Here is a 27,659-nt window from a genome sequence, read left to right as displayed (position 1 = left end):
ATTGCCATTTACACGCATATATTGTGTTATCAACATCTTATAGAGCCATTGAAACTATAGCAAAGTCGATGATTAGACTCGTTTATTTCGATGATTTCGGCTTTTTTCCCCTTGCCCAGGGATTTAAGTATTCACTAATGTTATCACAGGATTAAAGGGTCATAATTCGAAATATTTCGAACAAATTGCCTACAGTACATACACACCTTTTCCAAATGTTTATAAAAATATCACAATGCATTATTTTTGATTTTGTATTTAATTTTTATTACACAATGCAAACATTTATCCCTTTGATAAATAAAACAGAAATAATTAGACTCAGTATTTCTCATCAATAAAATATATATATTTGCTATTCCTTTAATGATGTATTTGTAACATTATTACATATAACATTTTTGTTATATTAACCATTATTACACCAAGAGAAACTAATTATTTAAGATACGCAGAGCCAGAGATTAAATGGATAAATAAAGGTTGAATTATATACCTAAATTGAGTCACTAGAATTAGATACTAATTTCAACCAATGTCTTTCATACCTCACACACAATAAAAAGCCAACTGAGAAATTTTGATTTATCGCTTACCATTTCCGCTCGTCTGGCCTTAAGACTGCTTATAATTCAAAATTAATTTCCATTAATTGAGGTTATACCATGTACTTATTTTGAATTATAATTCCAATAGTTGATATATATTTGTTGCAATATAATTTATACAATAAAGTTTATAACAGTATATTCCTTGCAAAGATCTAAACACAAATGTACATGTATAGTAATGTCCAAACAGGGGATATTACAGGGCAGTTTACCCTGAAATAATAACATTACACAAACTCAATGACAAGTCAGTGCCCTTTTATTTTCAAAACTAGAAATCATCAGCAGCTGCACTCAATTCTCGATACTGTATCAAGATTTCCCAGTTATTATAGGTAATACAGCCTCACATGTATCACGTAGTACCATAATACTGGGGAAATATTGTTGTATGTGAAGAAACAGCCTACCTCATGATTTCTACCCATTTGGTGGAAAAACGAAACCATGTAAAAAACATGGCTACTCAGGCACGATTCTATCTGATAAATGTCTATTATTACATAAAATGCACTACCCTCTAGTTTAGAAAGCCTGTGGTACAGGGTTATGAGACATATTTTTTTTATTCTACACATTAATCGCACAAAATATTGGAATAATTATTGTGCATAGACTGTTAAATAGAAACATAAAATTGCACTTACATCGCATGTATGTAAACAGGATCAGAAAATTAAATATCAATTTGCTATCAGGAATTATTAGTAACACAGCCATCAACAAACCACTCACATTAACATTGTATCTATACATTAAATTAACAGAGAATTAAATAAATTTGTATATATATTATAATAGTTCAATTTCATTCTTAATATAAATACAATATCACATGACAGTATACAATACAATATCAATAGAGGCACAATCAACTTCTATCATCGCTATTAATAATCCTAGGTCAATTATGCTGAACCAAATCTACCCCAACATCAGCTTAAACAGATAATATACCCTATTCAAGACCCTCATGAGCTGTTGGCAGTATCGCCCACAGGAACACCTAGTATAGGCAGGCCTTGAATGCCTCCTGTTTGTAGTATATTAGGATTTAATAGAATAGGTACAGATGCACCAGACTTGTCATGAGGAATAGGAACAGCTGATGGTAATGGTGGTTGAAGTATGATCTGAGCAGGACTAGCAGAACGAACGACTGCATTTTCTACATCTATATAAAAAAAAAGAATGTTGTTTCACTTTTAAAATTTACAACCATTTATAATAGTAAATTGCATTAGTAAGTAAAAAGAAAGTGTGTTGGAAATTATTTAGATGTCCTTAATTATAGTAAAAAATCATTTTACTGAAAGAATATTATATGGCAATTATTTATGTTTTAAAATACATTTATATACAGATTTTAATTATGCATTGTTTTTCATGTAAAAACCTGATTTAATATTAAAAGAAGTATTAAAAATGTATGAATATGAAGGAATATTATATTTTAATTAGTTATTATTGCTTTTTGTATGTTTTAAATATAATTTTATCATTTATATACATGTATGTATGCATTGTTTTTCACATAAAAACCTGATTTAATTATATAAGAAGCATTAAAAACATATCAAGTTTGGATGGATATACAATACACTTACCTCCATTTTCTTTTTGTTTTTCTGCCTCTTTGACCTTTGGTGCTCCATCCCGAGGAATGCTACTATCTTGTTTAGGGGCATCGCTAGGATCAACAACAGTTTCAACTTTTGGTTTAGCTAAACAAAATAAATTCATTTTGTTTATTATTATTTTAACAAAATTGAAACATTTGACAATAATAATAAAAAAACAAAAACTTGTAATAATCAACTCCAACCAATTAGAACTTATTTTTCACTTAAGTTTGTTATTTCTTCATCATTTTCTTTGTTTTCAACTGTTTTAGTAAATCACAGGTTGCCCTCTGGGATTGTTGTGATTTTGTTTTATACCAAATAAATAAATAAAAATAATTTATTATTGTCCTAATTTAATTTAATAATTTTATTAATATTTTAAATAATTCCATTCACTTACATGGCTCCCTAGGCCTGAATAGATCATGTTTTAATTGAGGTAAGAAGCAGTCAATTCTCTCCCATGTGACGTGCCATAGTGGGGAATAATCTCCTTGATCTTCACTGCTTAGGATTCCGGCTGTATGCATCACAAGCAACATGTTTTTAAGAGATTCAGGAATAGCTTCAAACTGTAAGATTGATGAATAACTTAGATATTAAGAAACAAGACCATATACATGACTGCAGTTGCGTGTACAAATTTGAGTTAGTGTTTACCGAGTGACACCCACCAACCAACCAGCCAACCCGACATAGTGAGCTATAGAGTTGCTGTTGCATGCGACAAAAAATGAAACCAGCTTGGAATTTCCTAAAAAGGTATTGGTACAGCATTGGTACAGTAAAGTACAGCAGATCAGTAAAAGCAATTTAATGCTCTAAAAAAATCTGTAGCCAAGTTTAAAATAAAATGGTTCATTGAAAAACCAGCTGGGAATGTGAGTTGGATACATGCATTTTGTGACATGGTTATAGTTCACACATCAAGGCTGGAGAAGGTTATTTTCCTTCATTTTGTCACTGCGTATATAATCTAGGCGTGTGTTTTGATCTTCAATAGTGAAAAATACTGTTCATACCTGACAATAACTAAAATTAAGTATAGAAAATTGATATCCTCCCACTAAATTTCTTGCTAGGTGCGCTGTAGCATAACCAGGCTAAATATGGTAATACTTACCAGTAGATCACTCTTATCTGCATGCATATACTTGTCCATGAAATCCAAAATGGTCAACCAGAGAGCTGTGAACGTTGCCAAAGACAAAAGCGGCGATAGATGTTGGAGGAACACTTTACAGAGTAGTGTGGCCGCCCTCATTCGTGTCTCTTCAACCCCGTCTGGGTCGTGACTGTTGATGTTGGTGAGCAGTTTTGTGAGCAGTGGAAAGAGAACGATGTTGAAGCTTGATTCCCACTCAGTTGCAGAGAGAGTCTGGAGGTCGTGCACAAGAAGTGCTCTCTGCAAGTATGAGAAGGCTTGCATTCGTACTTGACGTCTTGTATCACAACACAGTCGAGCAATACCTAAATTATACAAATATTTTGTCATTACAACTAATGCCCTCATGGATGCCCTACATGGAACAAATCATTACATAAGATGATAAAATAGGTACACATTTTCCACCAACATTACTTACCTTGCAACAAGGGACACCAGCATTTTATCCACAATGCACTAGCACCAGCATCTATGGTATGAACTTCACCCAATTTATTTTGTTCTTCTGCCCATGAACTGAATATTGTCGCTGCTTTTGTGTGTAATGTATGCATCAGATCCAACAACTACCAAATGAAAGTATAAATAACTGCTAAATCATGTTGCAAAATGGTATGATGTGTCAAGAACACTCTTAGCCATGTCAACTGATTGGCATCTCTAGGTGTTTTGAACTCTAGGGTTGTTTTATTAATTCACTCCAAACAAAACACTGTTGTAGATGCCCAGTGACGGCTAGCCTAATTTGTCTGGGTTTCCAGAAACACTGGTATTTCAAAGTATTTTTAATGATAACTTATATCTTTGCCTCTTGTGTTTATATATATATATATATATATATATATATTGGACATCTGGATTTAGAGATTTTCTGTTTTTCACTTCAGTAGTTGACTGAATATAAAGACCAACACTTCTTCAGACAATGTGAATACATTAACAACTATTATGAATAACCGCACAATTGACTGTACCTGTATAGAGAGTGAATGATATCCACCCAACGCAGCATCCTCTTCATCCTCATGGTCGCCAACTTGTGCAATCTTATCTGGTACCGAGTAAGTCTTTGGCATTTTCTTCTTACTCTTCTTTCCTCTTCTGTCTTTAACCTCCCTGTTTGCTGCCCTCTGTCTCCGTTGATGATCGCTTAATCTTCCTCCATTCACAGTGGCTTCCACAAAAGTCCTGATGCAGTGCACGCAGGATTCAAAATTGTCAGGCGTAACATGAGCAGCATCGCGTACAAGGAAAGCTAGGACTTCGCAGCATTTCATGAGTGATTTTGTATCATGGTGTCGAAGCTCGATATCAAGAGATATTTCATATTGATTGTGTGGCTGTTTATTTTCTTCTTCATCTTTCTTTACCTTTATAAAAGATTACAATGTTATTTATTACAACAAATAATTCATTATTCTTATATTAATATTTTTGGTGTTTGATGCAGAAACAAAGTGTAAAAATAATGAAGAATATGAAATTGCGATTTTAGGGGCAAAAAAAAAAATCCCTTACTACCAGCCAGCCCCCTCGTCCAATGTCGCGTACATCCCCTTCACTACTACTACGCTTCGGCTTGTGCATGTTGTACAGTTCTGAATCAGAAGTATAGCCATGGTCAGATACTGTTGTTATCTGGCTACTGACAGACAACTCACTATCAGATTGTGCATCTATAACATCAATAAAAAACAAACATTTAACTACAAACCTCAAATATATTTTATATTTTTTTTATAGTTTTTTTCTGTTAAATTGTTTAATTTATTTTGATAACATTGTATAATATCCTTATTAAAAAAAAAATAAGAAGAAGAGTGAGGAAAATATTACTAATGAATACCTAATAAACATTAAAGGTCAAAATATAAAAATACCACATTATTTTATATACTGTACCATGCTAGTGGAGGTGCAAAATGATTCACATAATTCATGATGATAAGGCTAATTCAAGCCAACCTTACAAAAAAAATTTAAGTACCACCTACCATGATCACCGCAAACACTTGCACAATCATCAGACTCTGTTCCGATAGCCACCTGTTTCATAGGAGGTGGTATGGCCCCTGCACCAACACATTCTAGTAGAGTAAACAGTGTATACCAATCCATAGGGGTGTGAATATTGGCAGCATTTGTACGCAATAGTTCATAGAGTGCGTGCGAGATCTGACGACATTGTTTGTGAAGTACACTTGGTCGCATCATAAACAACATACGCAAAGATGCAATAACCTGTATGTACAAAAGATAACATATTATAAAAGATAATATATTCTTCAATACATGTTTATATTTCATGTATAATACCACCAAAAAAAGTATGTGTTTCAAGAATTCTATTCTTATCGTCAGAACTATAATCAATGCCTAGAGTACTTATACACCTACTACACCGTATTTAAATGAGGCAATAATATTTTTATGGTCAATTTCGATAAATAATTTTATTTTATTTTTTAGTTTATTCAGTCACAACTAACAGCGATGAAACCGCCACTAAACAGGTTGAATCTAAACATAATAAACTATAATAATAAATCCAAATAAGCAACAATAACATAAACAAAGATTGGAACATCATAGAGATTTAACAATTTTACCCTTAAATACATTTAAACTATCATAAAATAAATCAATATCCAAACAAGTAACAAGCGCACTATTAAATACCTGCCTGGAGAAATTTAAGACAAATGAGAATGGACAGGTCAAAGCCCTGATAATGAGTTACCATCAATCAGAGGGGGAAAATTTACTTTAAAAAATAATATAATAGTTTACCTGTCCTGAAATCTCTTCTCGTCGTAACAGGCGTATTGCCAGTCGTAGAAGCCCAACTACCGCTCTTTCAACAAGAAAGCCATGTTCAGATGAACTTACAATCAAACTGTACAAATGATCTCGTACAGACTGCCATAAGGCGCTCACCCGGTCTCTACAAAATCAAAATGTTGTTTGTCAGTGTACAGTGCTTAGACAATTAATAAATACAATAGTATTTCCCATTGGGAAATCCATATTCAGGAAACACCAGGCCAACTCCTATATTATGGTAAACTGTTATTCAGGGAAAAATTTTATTTTATTTTCTTACTGCCATCAAACTGGGGTTGTAAGTTATGAAGAAAATTGTCCATAGTGTTCTTACCTGTTTTCAAATACAACTCTTATCAACAGTTCCAAGTTGAATACTGCAGCTTCTTCGTCAAATGGTGTTCCAGTACTCTCTGCTGCTTGAGGTCCTTGTGATGCAAACGTTAACGCCTTTATGAGGTCTTGCAATGACTCAATACGAAGGAATTTACTCTCGGTTAGAAGATGCTCAGGATGGCAGTCCTGTGGAAACGAAAGAAGTTTTTAAAAGGTTAAAGCTCTGCCCAAAAATGGTAGTGATATTCCCAAATATGGTAGTGATATGACATTATCATGTCCATATATGGGCACATAACATTTTTTGTCACATAAGATTTGATAGTGTAGACAAGGCTGGTTAAAGACTGGTTAATTAATTGCTGGTTAAAATTTGTAATTAAATACCTGATACCCGTTTTTACAATATGATGGATTCAAGAAATATCTTACCTCTATACAGTTACGGGCGACATGAATAGCTTCTTGGTCTTCTGGGGTTGGACCCCGTTGAGTTGAGGTTTCAGTGTTGGCAGTAAAGTAGTAAACAAAAGAGCTCAGCAGTGAAGAGTCTGACCTATTTAAATAAATACATCAATGTTTACATTTTTGAAAGGGCACTATGCATAAATACTAATGTAATAATGTTATTGAAAAATGAAAATAAACATGAATTTGTATATAAAAATCAATACGATACCTCTGTGACGGCATCTCTTCTCTCTTCAGCAGTGATATACTACCACTAGATGCAACAAAGTCATCAACATCAACCAGTTCCGATGGCAGAAGTTTGGCTTTAAAGAGTTGAAGCATACAATCAAGGATGTTCTTCCAACCTTCCCCTAGGATGTCACCATGACGATGTGCCAGTCCGAACATGTTCTTGGCTGCAAGTTGGGCTTTCATGTTTGATCCAAAAACGATCGGAAGCATTTCAGGCGACTAAGAAGAGATAAATAAAAATTGACTAATGACAAAGTTAAGGTCACAATCTTGGTGAAATATATCTGCCGTTAAAGAAAAATGTTCAAAGGCGCTTTCCATATTAATTAATATTTTAATTAATAATTAATATTACACAATTACAAAACAAAACAGTGAATTAAATAAGAACAAATATACAGGTCAGGGTGTATAAAAATACAAAATGAATTTGGTAACGCCGGTCATGTGCAGTAGTTCTAGTGGAGTAAAGATTTTGTTCTCACCTCTCCTGAACTCATTAATGTTGTAAACTTGCACAGGGATATGACAAGATTATCAAATACATCACTTAAACCATAATGAGCTGAAATCATTGCACATTTTCTACAAAAAACAAACATGAAAATGCCTGAATTAATCTATGTTATATTTAACAAATTATATTCCTGGATCAAGAAGAATATTGCATATTTATTTATAACCTTGATGTTTATTGGACAGTAAATTGAACTAAAGAATCTCTTAAATATCTTAAATCCAGGACCAATGCTGCAATTTCATATGGTCTATTATGACCTAAGAATAAAAGAAAATGTCCTTAAAGCTCATGAGGTCTTGGAGCCCCCTAAGCATGGACCCCCATTGGTTGAAATTGGTTGTTCTCATGGCAACTTAATATAAAAATAGAATAAAATCAGTAAAATGTTTAGAACACAAAGCAAAATACAAAGTACAGTATAAATATACAGATTAAAATGCATATACAGGATATACAAAATATAACAATTAATATAAGAGGATATATGCGATTAGGTGTTCCCAGATGCTCGAAAATACAATTATTTGTGTTTGTCGTCATATATATATATTACACATCCAACAGCAAGAAGATAATAACAGGGTGCCTAAATTATCAACAACAACAAAATTAATATAGCCCACCTGAATCCTGATATTGCTTTAAGTGTTATTTTTTCATCCGGGCTTTTATCAAACACAAATGACAATGCTGCAACGGTAGGTCCCCAAGTTAATAAAAACAGCTCCTTGTCCATAGCAGCTGCTGGTGTGTGTAGAAATGTACCATCAAGGGTACAGCCTCGTTTAAGTAGACATCGCCATATATAGTTTTCACGTACAAGACCTGTCTGTTCCGCAGGCATCACAATTTCTTCATTTCTAAAATAAAAGACCATAAATTTAAAATATAATAGTCTCATCTAAGAAAAATGATTAAGAACACAGAAGAGAAGTATTGAGGCAGAACAAATTAGGTAAAGAAAAAGAGAATTTCCAGTAGTAGACATACAACAGATGATGATGAACTTACCTGATGGCAGAATAAACTTCCTCTAACATTGATTGGTCAAAGTCTTCACCTCCATTCACTTTCAGAAGATTCTTTTTAAACTCCTAAATAAAAATAAATATTGTAACAAAAATGAATATATTATTCTATGACAATGTCACATTTACTTTCTACAATGTGATATTGTACACATCTATACATATCATAAAGATTTAAAGCAATGCCTGAATTAATCTATGACAATGTTGGTGACAGTGATGGGAATCAAGTGTTATTTTGATTACCCACATCCAGTCTGACTATTTATGTGGCCCATATAGTAACTTACTTATCACAGGTTATAAATTGGTATGAAGTATGATAAATAATGTATGTTTACTTACCGCTACAGTCATGGGTATATTCTGCTTTTTTGCATTGTGGTTGTGTTGATCAACGTTCAGCATAATGACAGCATATGCCAGGGTAAATGCAGCATCATTATTTGCAAATGGTTGATGATTACTTTTCTAAATTGTAAAAATAATATAGATTTTTAAAGATAAAGATAAACAGTACATCAAATGGTAAACAGATAATAAGATATGATAAATCTTCTTTGTCATGAATACAAAACTAGTCTTTAATTAGATGTTGTTTAATTAAAGCACTTTACTTGGAATGTCTATAATTATTGAGGTCTTTAATTGGAGGGTGTTTAATTGCAGTGGTCTTTAACTAGAGGGATCTTTAATTGGAGGGTGTTTAATTGCAGTGGTCTTTAATTAGAGGGATCTTTAATTGGAGGGTGTTTAATTGCAGTGGTCTTTAATTAGAGGGGTCTTTAATTGGAGGGTGTTTAATTGCAGTGGTCTTTAATTAGAGGGATCTTTGGTTAGATTGTTTAATTGAAGGAAATCTTTAATGGGAGAATTTTTAATTGGAGGGAGTGCTCTATTAGAGGGGCCCTTAATTGGAGGGAGTGCTCTATTAGAGAGGTCTGTAATTGGAGGGAGTGTTTAATTGGCAGGGACTTTAATTGGAATACTATATTGGATTGATCTTTAATTGGAAAAGTCATTACTTACAGACAGGCATTTAATTGATTTTTTAATTAGATGGATCTTTATGAAATGAGCCTTCAATTAGCTTGAGAGGTTGAATTGACTTACATGCCAATGATCTGAGAAATGTTCCAAGACATTCTGGATGACAGGTGCTTCTCCGGGTAATCGAAATGCCTCAAGATACATACGAAGAGATTCATCAATACGTGTATCTTCAAATGCAAATTGTCTAGTTCAAAACAAACATTAGTTAGACTTGCAGTTAACGCAAAAGGATGCAAGCACATAAACTTGTTTGTTTAGTTAATTTAAGTAGTCCAGTCCCTAAGGGGAAATGATGTTACCATAGTGGATACAAGTGTGCCCTTTGGCATGTTGATAGAACATGATATGGAGATACCAAAACAAAGTTACTGGAAATCTGATTTGACCTCTGTGACCTCTGACCTCAATTTTTATATTTCTATCTTAAACAGCCATATCTCCGCAACGGGTTTGACAATTGAAATGATATTGGTGTCAAATAGATCAGAGGGTACATATTTATATTCGCTCTAATAGAACTTTTTCCAAAAAAACGACCAGAAATGTAATTTCTCAATGTTTTGACCTTTGACCTCGGCTTACTATATCTCAATAACTACTGATCAAAATTTCTTGAAATTTGTTTCAAATTGTTAAGAGCATACATATTTATATATACTCTAATTAAACATGTTCTTCCAAATCCACAGGAAATGTCATTTACTGACCTTTGACCTTTAATGTTTAAATATGTCTGTATCTCTGTAACCAAATGTCATAAAAAGTTCAACTTGGTGTCAAAATGTTCAAAATGTAAACATTTATATTAGCTCTAATAGAAGATGTTATCATATTTTTACTGGAAATGCCAGTTTGAGGTATGACCAGGATATACTGTTAAGCGTGCGTGTTTCATACTAATAATAATATACCTAAAATATAGATTTAATGGACCAGAACTACATTCAATATCCTATTTAGCCTTTTACAATTTTCTTAAAACTTAATGTTTAATTTAATTTCAATATATAATTCCATCGCATGGTAGGCCTACACCGTAAGAGCAACACTTAATATCAACAAAAAATTAGATAAACTTAAAAGTTAAATAACATTTTTAAAAAAGAAAGAAAATCAGGATCTTAAAGAAAGAAAAGAAGAATTAACCAATACGATTTGATACTCATAAAACATATGACCTAATTATCAATTAATTGCTTGAAGTATGCTGAAAAAATAAAATGTTTGAAACAGTGAGGAAAAAGCGAAGAAAAGAAAAACATATGTTTAAAATATTAGAAACCTGAAAAGGATCAAAGACAAATTAATTACAAAGCTGATTTCTTTTCAAGAACATACTGTAGTGGAATATAAAAGGAAAACAAACCAGTGAGCAGTCAAAATTACCATCTTGGCTTGATGAGGCAATAACACATCCAGCTCATAACACTATACAACAAAATCTTTGAAACCAGAAGAAATTAAGAGAAGCAATAATAATTATGCTTTAATCCACAAAAACATGACAAAACTGACATCAACCATTACCGACCAAACGAACATTATAACATTTACACAAATAATTTACAAAAGTAATCAAAAACCAAAATCAGAGACCGACTAGAAGTAAATAAACCAATATATAAGGCTTTATACAGTAGGACCATCTTATACAGTTTGTCAATCAACTAATTAAAAATAAAAAGGAAATGAATATCACCAAATCTTTGATTTAGAGATTATCAGAAAGCATTTGACTCAATAAAACAGGCATTACCATATTAGAGGGAAATATTATACCTCAACAAATATTGATTACGATCGTTCAAAGAGAAGTTAAGAAAGATTAGTAAGACAAGGCAACACTTAAGATCTTCACTGCATTGGAAGAGGTGTTTAATCAAAGAGCTAATCTAAAAAATAGAGTAAATATCACGTTAAAGACAAAATAAACAGTTAATTTAACCAAAATCACATTGACTTCCAGCCTATTTTTTGCTTTGAATTACAGTTTTTTTGGGTATGCACTATATCATGTTTTTTAAATCCAATTTTTGGTGAAACTATTATGTGTGACATTAAAATTGCATATTCAACAAAAATATTTGTCAAAATTACTTTTGTCAGGGGGAAAATAAGTATATCTTTAATAGCATGTGATATTATTAGCAAATATTTCAAATGTAGTTTTAAAACTTTCCCATTACAAACAATTGCCATAATTCTGATAACATTACAATACACCCATCCTCTGGGACTTATTTTCAAATGTAGCTAAAAACTTTCCAGTACAATTCCGGCCATTTTGATGTGTATAGATGCATGCAGTAGCATTGGAAAAGCGAGAGATGGGGAGGTGGTTGGGGTGATGGAGAGACACATATTTTTTACATGTTTGTCTACACTATAAACTAGTTTAACAAAAAAGGTGTGATGTGCCCAAATATGGTAGTAATATGTCATTCATCGTGTCCATATATGGGCACATCACATTTTTTTGTCGCATAAAAATGTTATAGTGTAGACAGAGTTTAACATTTGTGTAACATGTAACAAAAATATGTGTCTCTCCATCCACCCCAACCCCCTCCCCTCTCTCGATCTCTTTTTATAGATTATTAATTGCTAAATATATGCAAAACGATGGGTCATAGCTCAAAATGACATTTCCAATTGAATTCTGACAAAATATTTTGTTAGAGCAAATATAAATGTGTATATTCTAAACAATTTGACACCAAACTGAACTTTTTAGGACAAATAGTTACCGAGATATTGACATATTCAAACATTAGAGGTCAAGGGTCAAAAAAGCTTAATTTATGGTAATTTTTTGAAAAAAGTTTCTATTAGACTAAATATTAGATTTATTTTCTTAACATTTTGAGCCCATTCTCAAATCTCTGAGATTGCGTGTTATTGAGATATTAGGCAATCAAGGTCAAAGGTCAAACTGAAAAATAAAGCCTTTGCGGCCATTTTTGTACAATTTTTTTCATTATAGCGAATATAAATATATATCTTCCAAGCATTTTGAAAAAAAAATAAATGTAAAATGTCCATGCGTTGTCAAGATATGGCGATTTTTAGTTATATAATAGAAAAATATAAAAATTGAGGTCAGAGGTCACAGAGGTCAAATCAGATTTCCAGTAACTTTGTTTTGGCATCTCCACACTATACTCTACCAAACTGCTATACTGAAAAATTTGTATCCAGTCTGGTAACATCCCACCCCTTTTTCTCCCCTTAGGGACTGGACTAAAGTAACCATACAGATAAGTTATATCTTAAGACACAATGGGTTATATACAACACAGGACAAGACCGTACTACCGAAAGTACAAATATTTAGTACCTACCTCATATACGCTTCTAGCACTTTAGTGTTCTTTTTGTTACTAACATACTCTCCAATTTGTTTTTTATCTAGTTTTGGATTTTCTTTGAGGAATTGTGCCATTTCTTTAGGATCCAAAGGTGTCCTTAAAATGTTATTTTCCTGTAAGAATGCAATTCCCTTTGAAGGCTTCTGGTTGAACTGATCTGTACCAGCTTGCAGTAGCTGAAAAAATAAATTTGTAATCAGTAATGATATAATGTCTATAAAAGGAATGTACTGAAATTAGTAGTAATTAATATTCAATAGTTTATTATTTTTGCTGTATCCTGCATGTTACTGTTTATTTAAGTCACAACACTTTGACTGGTCTAAGCTGCCGAGGGAATACAGGGTATGAAGTTTTACCAATATTTTTAATTATGAATAGCGAAATGCCTGTTTTATTGTACAATATAGTACAGACAGTGTTTTATGACTCTGCAAAAGTGAACCGCCATCTCTAATGTCATCTACATCCAAATTAGCTCAACCACAGATAAATTTCACTACAAATTGATACTGGTATCTGTAGGTGTTTACCTTTTTACGATGTTTAATTTTAACAAGGTCTTCAGGTGCTGGTAGTCCTGGTGAAGGTGGGAATCGAGTACATCGTCTGCACGGACTACCTTCAAGTCGCTCATTCTCAACATTTAGTTTACCTGTCAATAATAAAATAAAATTTACTTCTGCCCAAAAAAATACAAAACAACTGTAATACCAATATCTTACTGCTAATGTTAAATTAAAATGTGCTAAAAATAAAGCATGCACTTCTAATAGAAATAAATACAGATATTATTTGACAATGTATTATTTGACAAACAACCAGATTCATGCTGAATACCTTTTGAAAATGGCTAAATGCAGATATTTTTCAAACTACAGAACTTGCATATTTGTGAATGCTAACCTATCAATGTTTGGCCTAGGTTAAGGTATATAAATCATACAAAGCTGAACATGTGTTTTTACACAAACTTCTGACCGATATCTGATAACTCAGAATGTTATATTAGTAGTATAGCATTAGCCTACCATCCTTAGGTTGTCTTTGTAAGGAAGCTGTCATTAGCTGTCCCATTGCATAGCCTGTTGTAGGTGGATTAGCATGTACTCCTGGTGACCCCTTGTTGTCCGATGCCATTCCATCAGTGTTAGCCCCTGGTTGCCCTACACCCAAAGCACAATTAGTGGTAAAGACATATAAGAGAGAACTATATAGCATTTAATATTAAATTAGCATTACAGAATGTACATGGAACAGTCACGTCACCGCTGCTACAAACAGGGAGCCTGTATAATATCATTATTATTATTACTGCATCATCTACTGAATCAAGTTATTATACCAAGTAAATATTTATCGTTTACAGTAAGAAAAGATGCATGAATGTAGTAATATTGTAGCAAGTATCTAAAAAAGAACTAATTATTGTGTTTGCATTAACTTCTAACACTATTTGATTTATTAAAATGTATAATGTAGTAGAAATTGAATTGAATAGAAATATTTTAAAACAAAGCAAAGTATAGGAGTAAATTATTAGCATAAATCCACCACAACTCACCACTTTCCACCACAATCAAATCATTTTTAAATTGTATTTATTTTGAATGTAATAACTGTTTACCTTCTTGTTTGGTAGACATGTCCTGTATCTGTATCTCTATACCCGACTCTGACGTTATTCGTTCTGTACTCTGTGCAGCCATTGTGCTTAATATTCTATGGTGGCAGTTTGCCTCAATGGCATCAATAACGGCCAGCAATGCATCAAGAGATAACAAGTGTGTTGTATATAATGATCCGGACACTGGGAATGCATTCTGAATAAAAATCATTAAATTGAAAAGATTATTATGCATTATTGTTACAATATTTGTAAATAGATAATATACTATTACAGATACCTGCTCCTCTACTCCATGGTGAAATGCAGTTAAAACCTTCCAGCCATTTTAATACCCATACCTCTACAACCAAATCTGTATAAAAACTTACCTTTGAAAGTAACTTGGTCAGATCTTCAAATAAATTAGTACAATAAATATCACAGTCATAATTTAAATACAACTCAGCTACTAAAGAAGGTATCCTCCACAACTAAAAGAACAAAACAGTGAACAGTGATATAACATACATTGCTTGAGTGATTTAAATCATTTATGTAGATACATACACACTTTATTTTTATTGTACTACACTACATAAATTTTTAAAATGTCATTTTAAAATATATGTGGGTATGCAGCTTAAATTAGTGTTCTTTTGAACCAAGTTTGATGTATTATTTAAACTTTCAAATTGTCTATTATCGTTTTAATAATTTGTTAATATTGCACTTTCAGCAATCTATCTGCCTTTAGTTGCCTTCTGTTATGTAAATTTTAGTTATTCTATTCATTATAATAAAATACCTCAATTATTAGGGAATTTTTTTTTTTAACTTTAACGCTATTTCCCAACATGCAATGCAAAAGCTCTGCCCACTTTGTACATTAATGGATCTGCGAATGCGCAAGCATTACGAAAAACTTTAGTTAAATATGTTGAGAACAGTATTTCTGAAAAACAGCATCAATGAAAATCGTATAAAAACATAGAAGAATCATTCAAATTATGCAAAATAAATGGATAATTTAAAATAAGAATTGGCTATGCAGTACCTGTACAATAGCATCCAGTGCCATCTCACGTTGTTCATACATAATTTTAGGTGATTCTGATACAATAAGTTCTACAAGCTTCAATAAGTACATCTCTAGTTGAAACTTAAGATGAGTTCGCATGGATTCAAAAAGAAGGAAACACACACGCACAGATGAAGCAAACAGAGAAAGACGATCAGCCTGAAGAAGCTGTAAATAAATATTTAGATTTTGTTTAAATATAGAAAGATTCGTTCTTGCTCACCATAAAGTATATAAAACTATAAATCTTAATGCTACCTAATGTTGATACCTTTAGAGGTATTACAGTATTAAAGGATATAACACTACAGTGTAGAACCCATGGTTTGGGAGTTTATTATTTAGGGGACACTTTCCTGTTAAACAAACAAGGGCACTATGTGTCTAAACATTACAACCAATTCCTAAGGGACACTTTCCTGTTAAACAAACAAGGGCACTATGTGTCTAAACATTACAACCAATTCCTAAGGGACACTTTCCTGTTAAACAAACAAGGGCACTATGTGTCTAAACATTACAACCAATTCCTAAGGGACACTTTTCTGTTAAACAAACAAGGGCACTATGTGTCTAAACATTACAACCAATTCCTAAGGGACACTTTCCTGTTAAACAAACAAGGGCACTATGTGTCTAAACATTACAACCAATTCCTAAGGGACACTTTCCTGTTAAACAAACAAGGGCACTATGTGTCTAAACATTACAACCAATTCCTAAGGGACACTTTCCTGTTAAACAAACAAGGGCACTATGTGTCTAAACATTACAACCAATTCCTAAGGGACACTTTCCTGTTAAACAAACAAGGGCACTATGTGTCTAAACATTACAACCAATTCCTAAGGGACACTTTCCTGTTAAACAAACAAGGGCACTATGTGTCTAAACATTACAACCAACTCCTAAGGGACACTTTCCTGTTAAACAAACAAGGGCACTATGTGTCTAAACATTACAACCAACTCCTAAGGGACACTTTCCTGTTAAACAAACAAGGGCACTATGTGTCTAAACATTACAACCAACTCCTAAGGGACACTTTCCTGTTAAACAAACAAGGGCACTATGTGTCTAAACATTACAACCAACTCCTAGCGGAAACTTTCCTGTTAAACAAACAAGGGCACTATGTGTCTAAACATTACAACCAACTCCTAAGGGACACTTTCCTGTTAAACAAACAAGCGCACTATGTGTCTAAACATTACAACCAACTCCTAAGGGACACTTTCCTGTTAAACAAACAAGGGCACTATGTGTCTAACCATTACAACCAACTCCTAGCGGAAACTTTCCTGTTAAACAAACAAGGGCACTATGTGTCTAAACATTACAACCAACTCCTAAGGGACACTTTCCTGTTAAACAAACAAGGGCACTATGTGTCTAACCATTACAACCAACTCCTAGCGGAAACTTTCCTGTTAAACAAACAAGGGCAATATGTGTCTAAACATTACAACCAACTCCTAGCGGAAACTTTCCTGTTAAACAAACAAGGGCAATATGTGTCTAACCATTACAACCAACTCCTAGCGGAAACTTTCCTGTTAAACAAACAAGGGCAATATGTGTCTAAACATTACAACCAACTCCTAAGGGACACTTTGCAGGCTCCCAGAGGTCTCTCCCTTAATATGGTCTCTACTACATTTCAACTTGGGAAGAAGCACAATTAAAAAAATTGTGTTATTTGTTATAAGACTAGTGTAATGATTTTTCAGGGTGACAAAATTTGTCCGTAATTATGTGATGCAGTAATTAAATAATATACAATACTTACAGCAAAAAGATGCCTGCACATGTCATCCTTAACAAGAGATAGAAGAACAGAGAAATGGCTGATGTGATCACAGCCAGTTTCTAAGGATATTGTCAGTAGACTTAGTCCCATATGAATCATAACATCAGTATTGTGCCTGTAAACATAAATTGTTAAACATTAAAACAACCCTGTTGGTTTAAAGCTCTTTCTACACTATCAAACTAGTTTAACAAAAAAATGTGAGGAGCCCAAATATGTTAGTGATAGGCCCAAATATGGTAGTGATAGGCCCAAATATGGTAGTTATATGACATCATCAAGTCCATATATGGGCACATCACATTTTCACATAAAGTTTGATAGTGTAGACAGAGATTAAGAAGCATAAACCAAAAACATCCTTTATATCCACATATACAATCTAGTAAGAATTTCAGCATCAACATTGTATTAGTGACTTTTTCAGATATGTTTAATCAGAATAAAGTTTATGTATTCTGTAAACGGGATGGATGCAAAAATCGTCATTCCCTACCATTGTTAGAATGTTAAATGGAGATAGTTTAGTATTTATAATAAATTCTTGAAAAAAAAAGCTTTTGCAGTACCACTGTACTAATTATAAGAATAGAATAAGAGAATAAACCAGAGAATCATCTTTTTTTTGCTTACCTGTCATAAGGGTTAATAAGAGAAATGAGAAATCTAAACAGTTCTCTGACACACGGAAGTCCATATGGAATCAGTGGACCAGATCCTATAAAATAAAACAAACATACAAGTTATTTCTATCTTAATTTTAATGTAATTTATGCATATTTTTATCGCTTCCCCTTAGGGTAATTTAATAATACTGAGTGCATGGAGACAGAGAAACTATACATAATAAATCAACCTCTTTTGTTTTGTTTTATAATATGTAATATTCTACTATTAATTAACCTAATATTTTCAAGACATGTGCAACTATACTCAAGTAAGGTTCAGCACAGAATAGGAAGATGAGATGAAGACAAAAATAACGCAACAACATGTAACCCTACCATCTTTAGGCCTCTGCTGAGGTGTAAAACGTACTCCATGTGGATTCACATAGTCAGAATCATGTACAGAAGCACTATCTGAATGCTCTGTGATTGATTCAGAATCTTCCATTCCATCTGCTAATGATTCCGTCTTCTCAGAATCATAGTTTGCATCATCTTCCTTCTATCAAGAAGATTTTATTTGGATTAAAGAATATACTTTGCAAGGAAGATGCACAACACGCATACCCTTTTCACAACTTAATAAATTGTTACAACTTATAAGCAGGTCTGATGCGCGCTATTTGATTAGTACTGTGATTGGTCAGTTTAATACCAGGGCAATACATGCGAGCGCAGTAACAACTTGAAACAAAAACACTATGCAAACCTTGTTACAAGTTGTTACATTTTGCAAATGTGAAAAGCGTACAAGTCAAACTATTATTTTGCTAGACCTCAGCACAATTTAATCTTGATCTCTGATTTGTAATTACTGTATATGACCGTGTAGTCAATGGGTATGAAATTTGGTGAAAAGTAGAAGGGATTTTCTGATTACATTAACAATGAATTTAGCAAAGTGGGATTAGCAAAGTGGGATTAGCATGGGATAATAGTTTTTATATAAGAGAAAATACCTACCTTTCTGTCTATGCCGTCTTCATTGCCAAAACTCCTTCTGTCAGTGCCCTCTTCCATACCCTGACTTCCTGTAAGCGACACCACACCATGTTCACTTGGGACTCCATCAGGTGTTTCCACACAGTCATCAATTGACACCACTTCACGGCCATCTCCTTCACAATCAGAACTCTGCAGTCTTTCCTCCAACTGTCTTGGTTCTGAGAGAAGCTCTTGCTCTTCAGGTTCCGAGGCGATGTTGTTGTCACTGACTGCTGGAGAGGGCTGACCACTAGTGGCAGTTGACTCTCGTTCCTCCTGTAGAGTGGTAGATGATGGATGTTTTTCTTTTCTTTGCCGATTTTTTGGGGATTGTTTAGATTTTTTCCGCCTGGAATCAGCAATCCCACCAGCTCTCATTTTGAGCTGCAGAACAAAATCAATATAATGTCAAGTTATCTGTATATGGTATTATTGAGCAACTAAGTAAAGACAACCATATGTATTAAAAACACAAGTTATACATTCATAAATAAACAATTATTTGAGCAAAATGTTTTCATTGATAAAAGAACAAAAGTAAACCTTTCTCATTCCTGCAATCTTCTCCTCTTTAAACTGTGGCAGTCTTGAGAAGAGAAGCTGTACCATATCAACTAGTGTCTGCTCAGCTGAACGACGTAGCAACTCTGAAAAAGAATTTCAATAAAATCACATTTTCTTAAAAGCACAATGATAGAAAATGTTCTTTTAATAAGATTACTTAACTTCAACATAAAAAATCTAAAGAGAATAATTTCTTTACCACTTAGCCGCATTTCAAAACATATCCTAAAACAAGACTGCATAATTTCACAGACAGATTCATTGGTTAGGTGACAACCAACTGGAGTGAGTAAAAGTGTTCTCAAAACCTAAAAACAAATTATACAAAAAAACATATCTGTAGTCATTATTTTTATCAACTGAAATAATGCTTGACACATTGACTGATTTGTTCTGATAAAATATCAACAGTATAAACTTATCAGAATATTTTAAGCATGGTCTATTGTAAATTTGTAAAATGTGTATGTATTTTTATAGTATTTTTAAGTTTTAATGAATTATACAGTAATAAATTACTTATTTTGAGTCTTTTTATACCGATTAAACTTTAAAAAAATTAATATTTTATCACACCTGAATTATCATTAAATAACTTTTAAAAACCTAGGTCCTACATATATTGTGTAGGCCATCGCCTGAAACTGGAATCGGTCAAAATTCCTAGGCCATCACAAATCGAAAGCTTCCTATTACCTGTAAGATCTTCATCAATACAACCTCATCCGAGCCTGGATCTGTACCAACAAACCGAGCATGTGTGACAGCATCAGCAATGTTCTCTATTCCAGCTGCAGTACCATCAATTGCAGGATCTGTGTAATGAAAATGAATTTTTTATGAATATTGTTACAAGTGCTATTCTGGTAATAATACTGATCATGTAGGAATACTGTAGGTATATCATATCATATGATACAACAAAACCAGTGATTCTATTTTGATGATAAAAAAAAGATAAGTTGCATGTTTGTAACACCCCCCATCACCCCCCAATTTTGGTGCAAACTATTAAAGATTTCAAATCATTGAAAAAAAAAAGTTACTGGCTTATCTGGATGTAAAGGATATGAGTTGGCGATTCAGTATGTCATTGAAAATGATAATAGATTGACCTTACCTAAAAGTCCATAGGACAGAAATTTATTGACCGACGAGAGTGCAAGGCCAGTGATAGGTCCAGTTGTGTCTTCTGACCGAATCACATCGAGAAATGGACTTAGAAAGTTGTTTGGTTCAATATCAGATAAATCTGTAAGATTAAATTTTTAAAATTTATGGCAATTTTATCAAGTAATAAAGATTTTTCATTTTTGCAGTCATTCTGTATACTGGGTGGTGCAAATTGAGTTTTTGCCTTGATATAGGTGCATTAAGTCATAATTCATAATAAATAACTTACATCTATCATAACATAATAATGAAATAATTAGTATTATATTGAACATATAACGTACAGAACAAATTATATACATTAAACTAACATTAAATTGTATACAAAAGATAAAATAGAAAACAATTATAGGGATATTTTCAACAATCTAATTTATTCTGTTCTTAAGTGCCATACATGATTTCATGATTACTGATTTCTGTACATTAATAAATTTAGTGCCAACGGTACAATTAGATTAAATATGCAATATCACTATACTATCAACTTTAATGGGAGGACATAAAACTCTCAACTTCCTAGCTGTAAATTAATGAAATACAGTACATAGTATAATTTATTTATAATAAGAATACTAACAAGTTGCCCACAACTAAGAATTGCACTTGGCTCTTATTGGCACCCAACCACTAGACCACTGGTGGATTCAGATAAAATGACAACTAGTTTCACTTAGATTTGAACATGGCATGATGGAACAACACTTGATAGTACACCCACACACATTTAAACACACTTTAGCTTAATCATTTATTATCAACATTTCAATCATGAGGTATTGTATTTCTGAAAATTTATGGATGATGTACTGTAATATCAGAAAATAAGACACTGAAATCAATACAAATAAATTTGTATTCAAAACCATTTCCATTATTTAAATATTAGAAATCAATACGAAAAAATAATTTTCACCAAATAGCTTATTCTTACATACAATGTATCTCCTGTAGAATTTTATAATCGCATTGACTTCATGAAATTAAATAACCTAGTAATCATTTTTCTTTTTATTTAAGTTTATTGAGTGATTCTATACAATTTCTTGAATCAATAATATTATGTTAACTAACTAAATAAAGAGGGAGTTTTTTCAACTATTCAATACTACACACACGCTAAGGTCAAATTTAACTTTATAAAATATTTATTATCTCTCTAATTTGGTTCCATTTAAGTAATTTATTGTGTATAACGTTTATGTGTAATTTTGTATAGTGTATGTTCTTATATTATTCGTTGTTTAAATAGTGAAAAAATGAATTTCCGATATGTTTTATTGGACCAAATAAATGCTGTGAGAGCAGCGCATTATTATTGATAGAATTAAATTTAATATTTAATTAGATAATACATTTAAATTAAATCTATTTTGCTCTGCTGTTGTATCAAGTACTTGTGTTCATTCATTGCATCAAGTTAAACACACAGATTATTAATATTTATAAATATGATTTTAATTGCTTGATTTATCAAAAGCAAATTAAACTACACTGTGTATGCTAAGTGACATTTAAAGGTGTATACACATGCATAGAGTCAAATTTAAAAAATAATAAATTTAAGCAAATATAAAAGGTTTAAAACAATATTTTCTATATTATTGTTTTTAACCAAATTATTTCACACAATGCAAAACCCTAGTACGTTATAGTAGCTAGTAATTCAAACAGATTCCTACTGTTTGCTTTTAATTTATTTACATCGGTTTCATGCTGAATGAACAACCAAAGCTGGAAATAGCAAAGGTCATTACATTTAAATGAACCTAATTGCACTAGCTCAGTGCTCTGCAGTCAGTGCTCGGCAGTCATTAGTGACAATGTCATTAACAAAACATTTTAAATTTTCTCTACTGTCTTTTGTAAATTAAGCATCCGTCTACAAAATTAGAATTTGATATTTGTGGCCAATTAAAAAAAATTGTATTCTAGAGTTAGTTTACTTCATTCTTAGCAAGTCATTTAGTCCGTCTTACTGAGTTTTAGGTCAGACTTGATCTTGAATAAATTAAAGATTTCTATTACTTAACCGACTGATTGGATATCATATATTTACTGTTTACACAATAATGGATGTAATATGATGAAATGTTAGTTTTTCTAAACTACTGTAATCATTATTTTCAATCTAGAAGATTTGGTTCCAGGTTAATACTGTAATATTATTATTTTTCTTAAACAGCCCATAAGAAGATTCCATAAAAACATTCAAACAAACCCATCATCCAATTCAAACGAATTCTTTACCTATTCTACATTTTTGTTCAAAATGCATTCCTGAGTATGTACAGTACCATATAACTATAATACATACCGTAAGTCCAAAGTAACAATACCCTCAGAAAAAGGCACTGATTGCTATGTAAATTGTAACATTTGGTATGAGAGGATAAATTGTTAAATGACAACCACTAGATTTAAATGAGAAAACACTTCAAGCAAATGATATCGATAATTAGTATCCTTAACTGCATTATTCACTGAACCATGACAATATAAACAGATTGACAAAATGTTTGACCTAGCAACTGTGATAATAATATCAATATTTCACATCATTGTCTTTTAAGGCACATAAAGTGGTCAATTTCTATTTTACCACAATATATACTTAAGATATGTCTACACTATCAAACTATATGCAAAAAACATGTGGACACAATCATATCACTACTATATTTGATAGTGTAGACAGAGCTTTAGAATCGTTCATTTCATTGTTTATTGTAGACACAGTAGCAAAGCTTTTTTGGTCATTCAAATTCTATGAGGAATTCTAATTCATATACTTTATTAAAACATCAATCAAAAATCAATAATAAAATCTTAATATTTTAAAACGGAGGCTTGTTCACAACAATCATCCATGAGGCTGTATGGAAGAATTACAATATCACAATTATCAAACTGATGAACAACAACATATATTATTCTCTTTGCACCGAAGAAATTCACTGCATTTTCAATTTATAAAATATTTACTTCAAATGATAAATTCATAGAATTTAATTCACTCAATAGTTACCTGGATAAACCTGGCAAAACCATTTTCTCCTTATATAAAGCGATATTAACCCATGGTTTACACGTATAGGGCTATTTGAAACAAATGAATACAAATAAACATAAGGTAAGCATACCTGAAATGGAGTTGAGTAGATCTTTTAGTTGTGAGAAGCCAGCTATCAATGGATCTTGTTCTTCCTCCTATAAAAAAAAATGTGTTCTAACTGCAACTTCAATTTAACTACTTTTCTTTTGGCTTGTGTCAGTCTTAATAGACTATGCATATGACGTCTGTCACGAACAACGGTGTCATTTTTAGTCTTACATTTATCTGAATGATGACTAAGCCAGGATTGTTTAAAGCACCTTGATTGATCCCAACATTGATCAAGGGCTTCTCTCGTCCAGTGCCCACTTTTACCAGAGAAAAGGCAATGGCCAATACTTCAGAGGTATATACTAGATGCAAGGGCTGCCTTAAAAGTCAGCAGTGCTGATTTCAAATGCCTAACATGACCCCAGCTCAATATACAGCACTCAATATTCCCAGATGGTCTCCAATCCAAGCCTCAACCAGGCCTAACGTTGCCTAGCTTCAACTTGGTAAAGCAGTACTTTTCAATCTAAATACTATATATTATAAAAGTAAATTCATTATATAATATACAATTTAACTACAGTATATTATATAATGAATGTACTTTTATTACACATTTTACATTGCAAATACCAGGAAAATTGAATGTACTGTGTCTACAGTAGATATAGTATTGTGATATATCTAATTATATAATTTTTATTATTTACCTGTGGAATATGGGTGTTCCATCTTGAGGTCCTACGCATTGCAGTGACAACCAATAACATTTCGCCTTGAATAATATAAACTCCATTTTTTGGTTGCATTATTTTGTCACTCATTTTAAAGTTGTATGTGTATTCACTTCATTCAATTTCACTTCAGAAAATTCTTTGTTTTCAAACAGAATCTGCTTTTATAATACCATCCATGTTTCTAAAGAGAGAAGAAATTGTAATTTAATTAACCAACGATTAAGTATTAGAATACCATGAAGAACTACAAATCTTACGGCCGTATTCTTAAACCGGACTTAGTCGTAGTTCGAGCTAAAACTTTAAAAATGATGTCATTTTAATTGATAAAACCAAACTTCAACTAAATCGGCAACTAAATCAGATCTACCTAAAATAAATCAAGACGAATATTGATCAATTGTTTTAGTCCTCGAGGGGGCAGGCTAAATCGGCGACTAAATGGTTACTGAGCCAATATTACTGAGTTGTTATATTGGCCAGTTTGAAGAATGAAATATCTATTTTTTTAGCTTAATTCGATATCCATTGCTAGGTGTTATAATAATGCTGCTAATGGTTATTTACAACCGTATATAATGACATTATCTTCTTCGCGGCAAGTCGGACTTGAACTACATCACGTCTTAGCGACAATGGAAGATGCGGAAATTCACCACGCAAATGGAATGTTTAGGGCCTAGCACTTTCTGGTCACGATATTATATGTGGTTCGTTGCAATCATACTTTGTTGGAGGCCTAGAAAATATGAAAGTTACCGTATCGCCATGGTTCCTTCACACATTTTGAAGTTTTTAAAAGGTTATTTCTGTATTTAATTGGAAATGGATTAGGCCTAGGGCCTAGTCGCTAGCCTAGAATGTGTGACACACCTGTTTAACATTGACATTTACCGATTGCGCTGAGTAGTTTAGTAGTCAAATTTATTTAAAACCGTCCACTTTTTTAACAACTTAATTTGTAAACCTCCTAAGTAAAATAGTTAACTTGAGGGTTGGAACGTCTGAGACAGAACCGTTCAAACACAAAGAGCACCGCCCTCACCACCACCGCACTAACATTAACAGTGTCGAGTCCACACGTCACTCTAGCTAGGCCTAGGCCTAGTAGTAGGCCAATATATAGGCTAGGCGGCACGATCGATCACAGACACGTTCCCCCCTCATCAAGCTAATAAAAAAGGAAGGCTAGGCTAGGCCTAAGCCTAAAATAACTATTATAAGCGCTACAAAATTTAAGATAAGAATTACCGTCTACTTCTAGGAAATGTCCGTATTGATCTACTTTTAAATATCTAACTTACAGAAATTTATAATATTTTTTCACTTATTCTGCCGACAAAAAATTAGCCAACACAGCAAATGTGACATTTCCATACACACATGCGCATGCGTAACAGGAAGTTGACGTTGCAACAACCACCTATTATTTAAGTACGTATAATAAATTAAAAATGTACATGATGCATTCGTATATTAAATAACGTTTGTTTATATAAACATTGCTCTTTAATAATTATATTAAAAAATACACAATCGTGCACATTTTTTTTTTAAAGATTACTGTAGTCGGGGTTGTGTTTAGTTCTGAAGTATTTTTCTCCCCCTCATCACTCCAAAAAGTTGCATTGCGCCATCTATTTTTATCTATAAATATAATTAATATTAATAATGCCGATTTATTCTCAACCGTGTTGTGACTTGCCTGCTTGGTGTAAAATTATTTTGTACATACAACAATTAAGTAAAGTAACACTTATTTAATGAATAGTAATAAAGTAATTAAATAAATAGTAACAAAGTAAAGTACAAGAGCCTAATATTAATAACTAGCAATTAGGCTTAGGCCCGCCCCAACAGGGCGGGTTTCAAAATTAGTTTAAAGCCTTCTCAGTAGTACATAAGACCTGGCGCCAGTATCTCCCACTATCTCTCACAAACCTCCACCCCTCTTCAAAAACACCCCACACTCTTTTTTAAAAACAAATTCTTCCCAGGATAAATTATTCAACTTTAGCTTCAAAATGAGAGGGGTACCCCTATAGCTGCTATGAATGTGTATATTGGCAATGGATTAAATATCTAATTTGGATACCGCTATTACATCTTCCCCCTATTTTTCTCCTCTCCCCATTACACCACAATCACCAAACCTTAACTACTCTCTAGGACAGTGAACAAATGTAGTAAGTACAGTACAATTACAATTATGTTGTACTTCTATTACCTCCAAATTCCAGTAATATCTCCACCCTTCCCCCTCCCAACACACCCCGTTCTTGGTGATGTGTTTAAGACGCGTGTTACGCAATTACTCCCAACTCATAACCCCTCAGTGCCAGTTTTCAAACGTAGTTTGTACATTACACTCCCAGTACAGTTTCAGTCTCCGTCATGTTGAAAGGCCTACGACCTCACCCCAAACCATCCCCTTCCCAGAGATAATTGTATTTATCTCCGTAACTACTGGTCGTAGACACTTGAATTTGGTTTTAAATTGTTCGAAATATATATTTTGTTATATGAAAAACATTTTGAAAAATGTTACAAAACGTCAAAGGGTCAGGGTCAAGGGTTATATAAACAAATAAATAAAGGTACTTGTATCTCGGCAACCACTGGTCGCAGCAAGTCAATTTTGGTCTCAAAATGTTCAGAAGGCATGCATTTATATTCCATCTAATGGGGCATTT

The 27,659-nt window shown here is 32.7% G+C and overlaps 1 protein-coding gene across 3 annotated transcripts; it reads right to left on the bottom strand.

The window, feature by feature from the left end:
* Positions 1 to 297: 297 nt before the first annotated feature.
* Positions 298 to 26,341, bottom strand: LOC140052342 (Golgi-specific brefeldin A-resistance guanine nucleotide exchange factor 1-like). Of its 3 annotated transcripts, none has more exons than XM_072097865.1 (34): positions 26,271 to 26,341; positions 24,940 to 25,147; positions 24,267 to 24,333; positions 21,071 to 21,202; positions 20,647 to 20,765; positions 20,150 to 20,258; positions 19,930 to 20,033; positions 19,366 to 19,770; positions 18,739 to 18,904; positions 18,368 to 18,452; positions 17,714 to 17,849; positions 15,901 to 16,092; positions 15,236 to 15,337; positions 14,865 to 15,060; positions 14,269 to 14,403; positions 13,771 to 13,892; positions 13,211 to 13,413; positions 9,930 to 10,053; positions 9,162 to 9,287; positions 8,800 to 8,882; positions 8,412 to 8,648; positions 7,754 to 7,853; positions 7,243 to 7,487; positions 6,996 to 7,119; positions 6,562 to 6,749; positions 6,195 to 6,348; positions 5,399 to 5,645; positions 4,923 to 5,080; positions 4,379 to 4,774; positions 3,823 to 3,970; positions 3,360 to 3,706; positions 2,637 to 2,808; positions 2,219 to 2,335; positions 298 to 1,785 (listed from the first exon to the last, which is right to left on the bottom strand). In XM_072097865.1, the coding sequence occupies exons 2-34, from the start codon at positions 25,051 to 25,053 to the stop codon at positions 1,583 to 1,585; spliced, it is 5,556 nt and encodes a 1,851-aa protein (XP_071953966.1). In that variant the 5' UTR covers positions 25,054 to 25,147; positions 26,271 to 26,341; the 3' UTR covers positions 298 to 1,582. The 3 variants fall into 3 exon arrangements, with proteins under 3 accessions (XP_071953966.1, XP_071953965.1, XP_071953967.1); XM_072097864.1 differs by having other exon boundaries at positions 26,218 to 26,335; XM_072097866.1 differs by lacking the exon at positions 14,269 to 14,403 and having other exon boundaries at positions 26,218 to 26,335.
* Positions 26,342 to 27,659: the final 1,318 nt, after the last annotated feature.

This window comes from Antedon mediterranea, chromosome 6 (genome assembly GCF_964355755.1).
Source record: "Antedon mediterranea chromosome 6, ecAntMedi1.1, whole genome shotgun sequence".
Classification (NCBI taxonomy): Eukaryota; Metazoa; Echinodermata; class Crinoidea; order Comatulida; family Antedonidae; genus Antedon; species Antedon mediterranea.
The sequence above is the reverse complement of the archived record's forward strand: the minus strand, read 5'-3'. Positions and strand labels throughout refer to the sequence as shown.

Bases quoted from the DNA above. Each gene is read 5' to 3' on its own strand.
- LOC140052342 (XM_072097865.1), bottom strand. From the start codon at position 25,053: ATGAGTGACAAAATAATGCAACCAAAAAATGGAGTTTATATTATTCAA. The intron at 15,061-15,235 runs GTAAGTTTTTAT...ATTTTTATTCAG, and splicing joins TGACCAAGTTACTTTCAAAG to AATGCATTCCCAGTGTCCGG. The intron at 3,707-3,822 runs GTAAGTAATGTT...TGTATAATTTAG, and splicing joins CTGGTGTCCCTTGTTGCAAG to GTATTGCTCGACTGTGTTGT.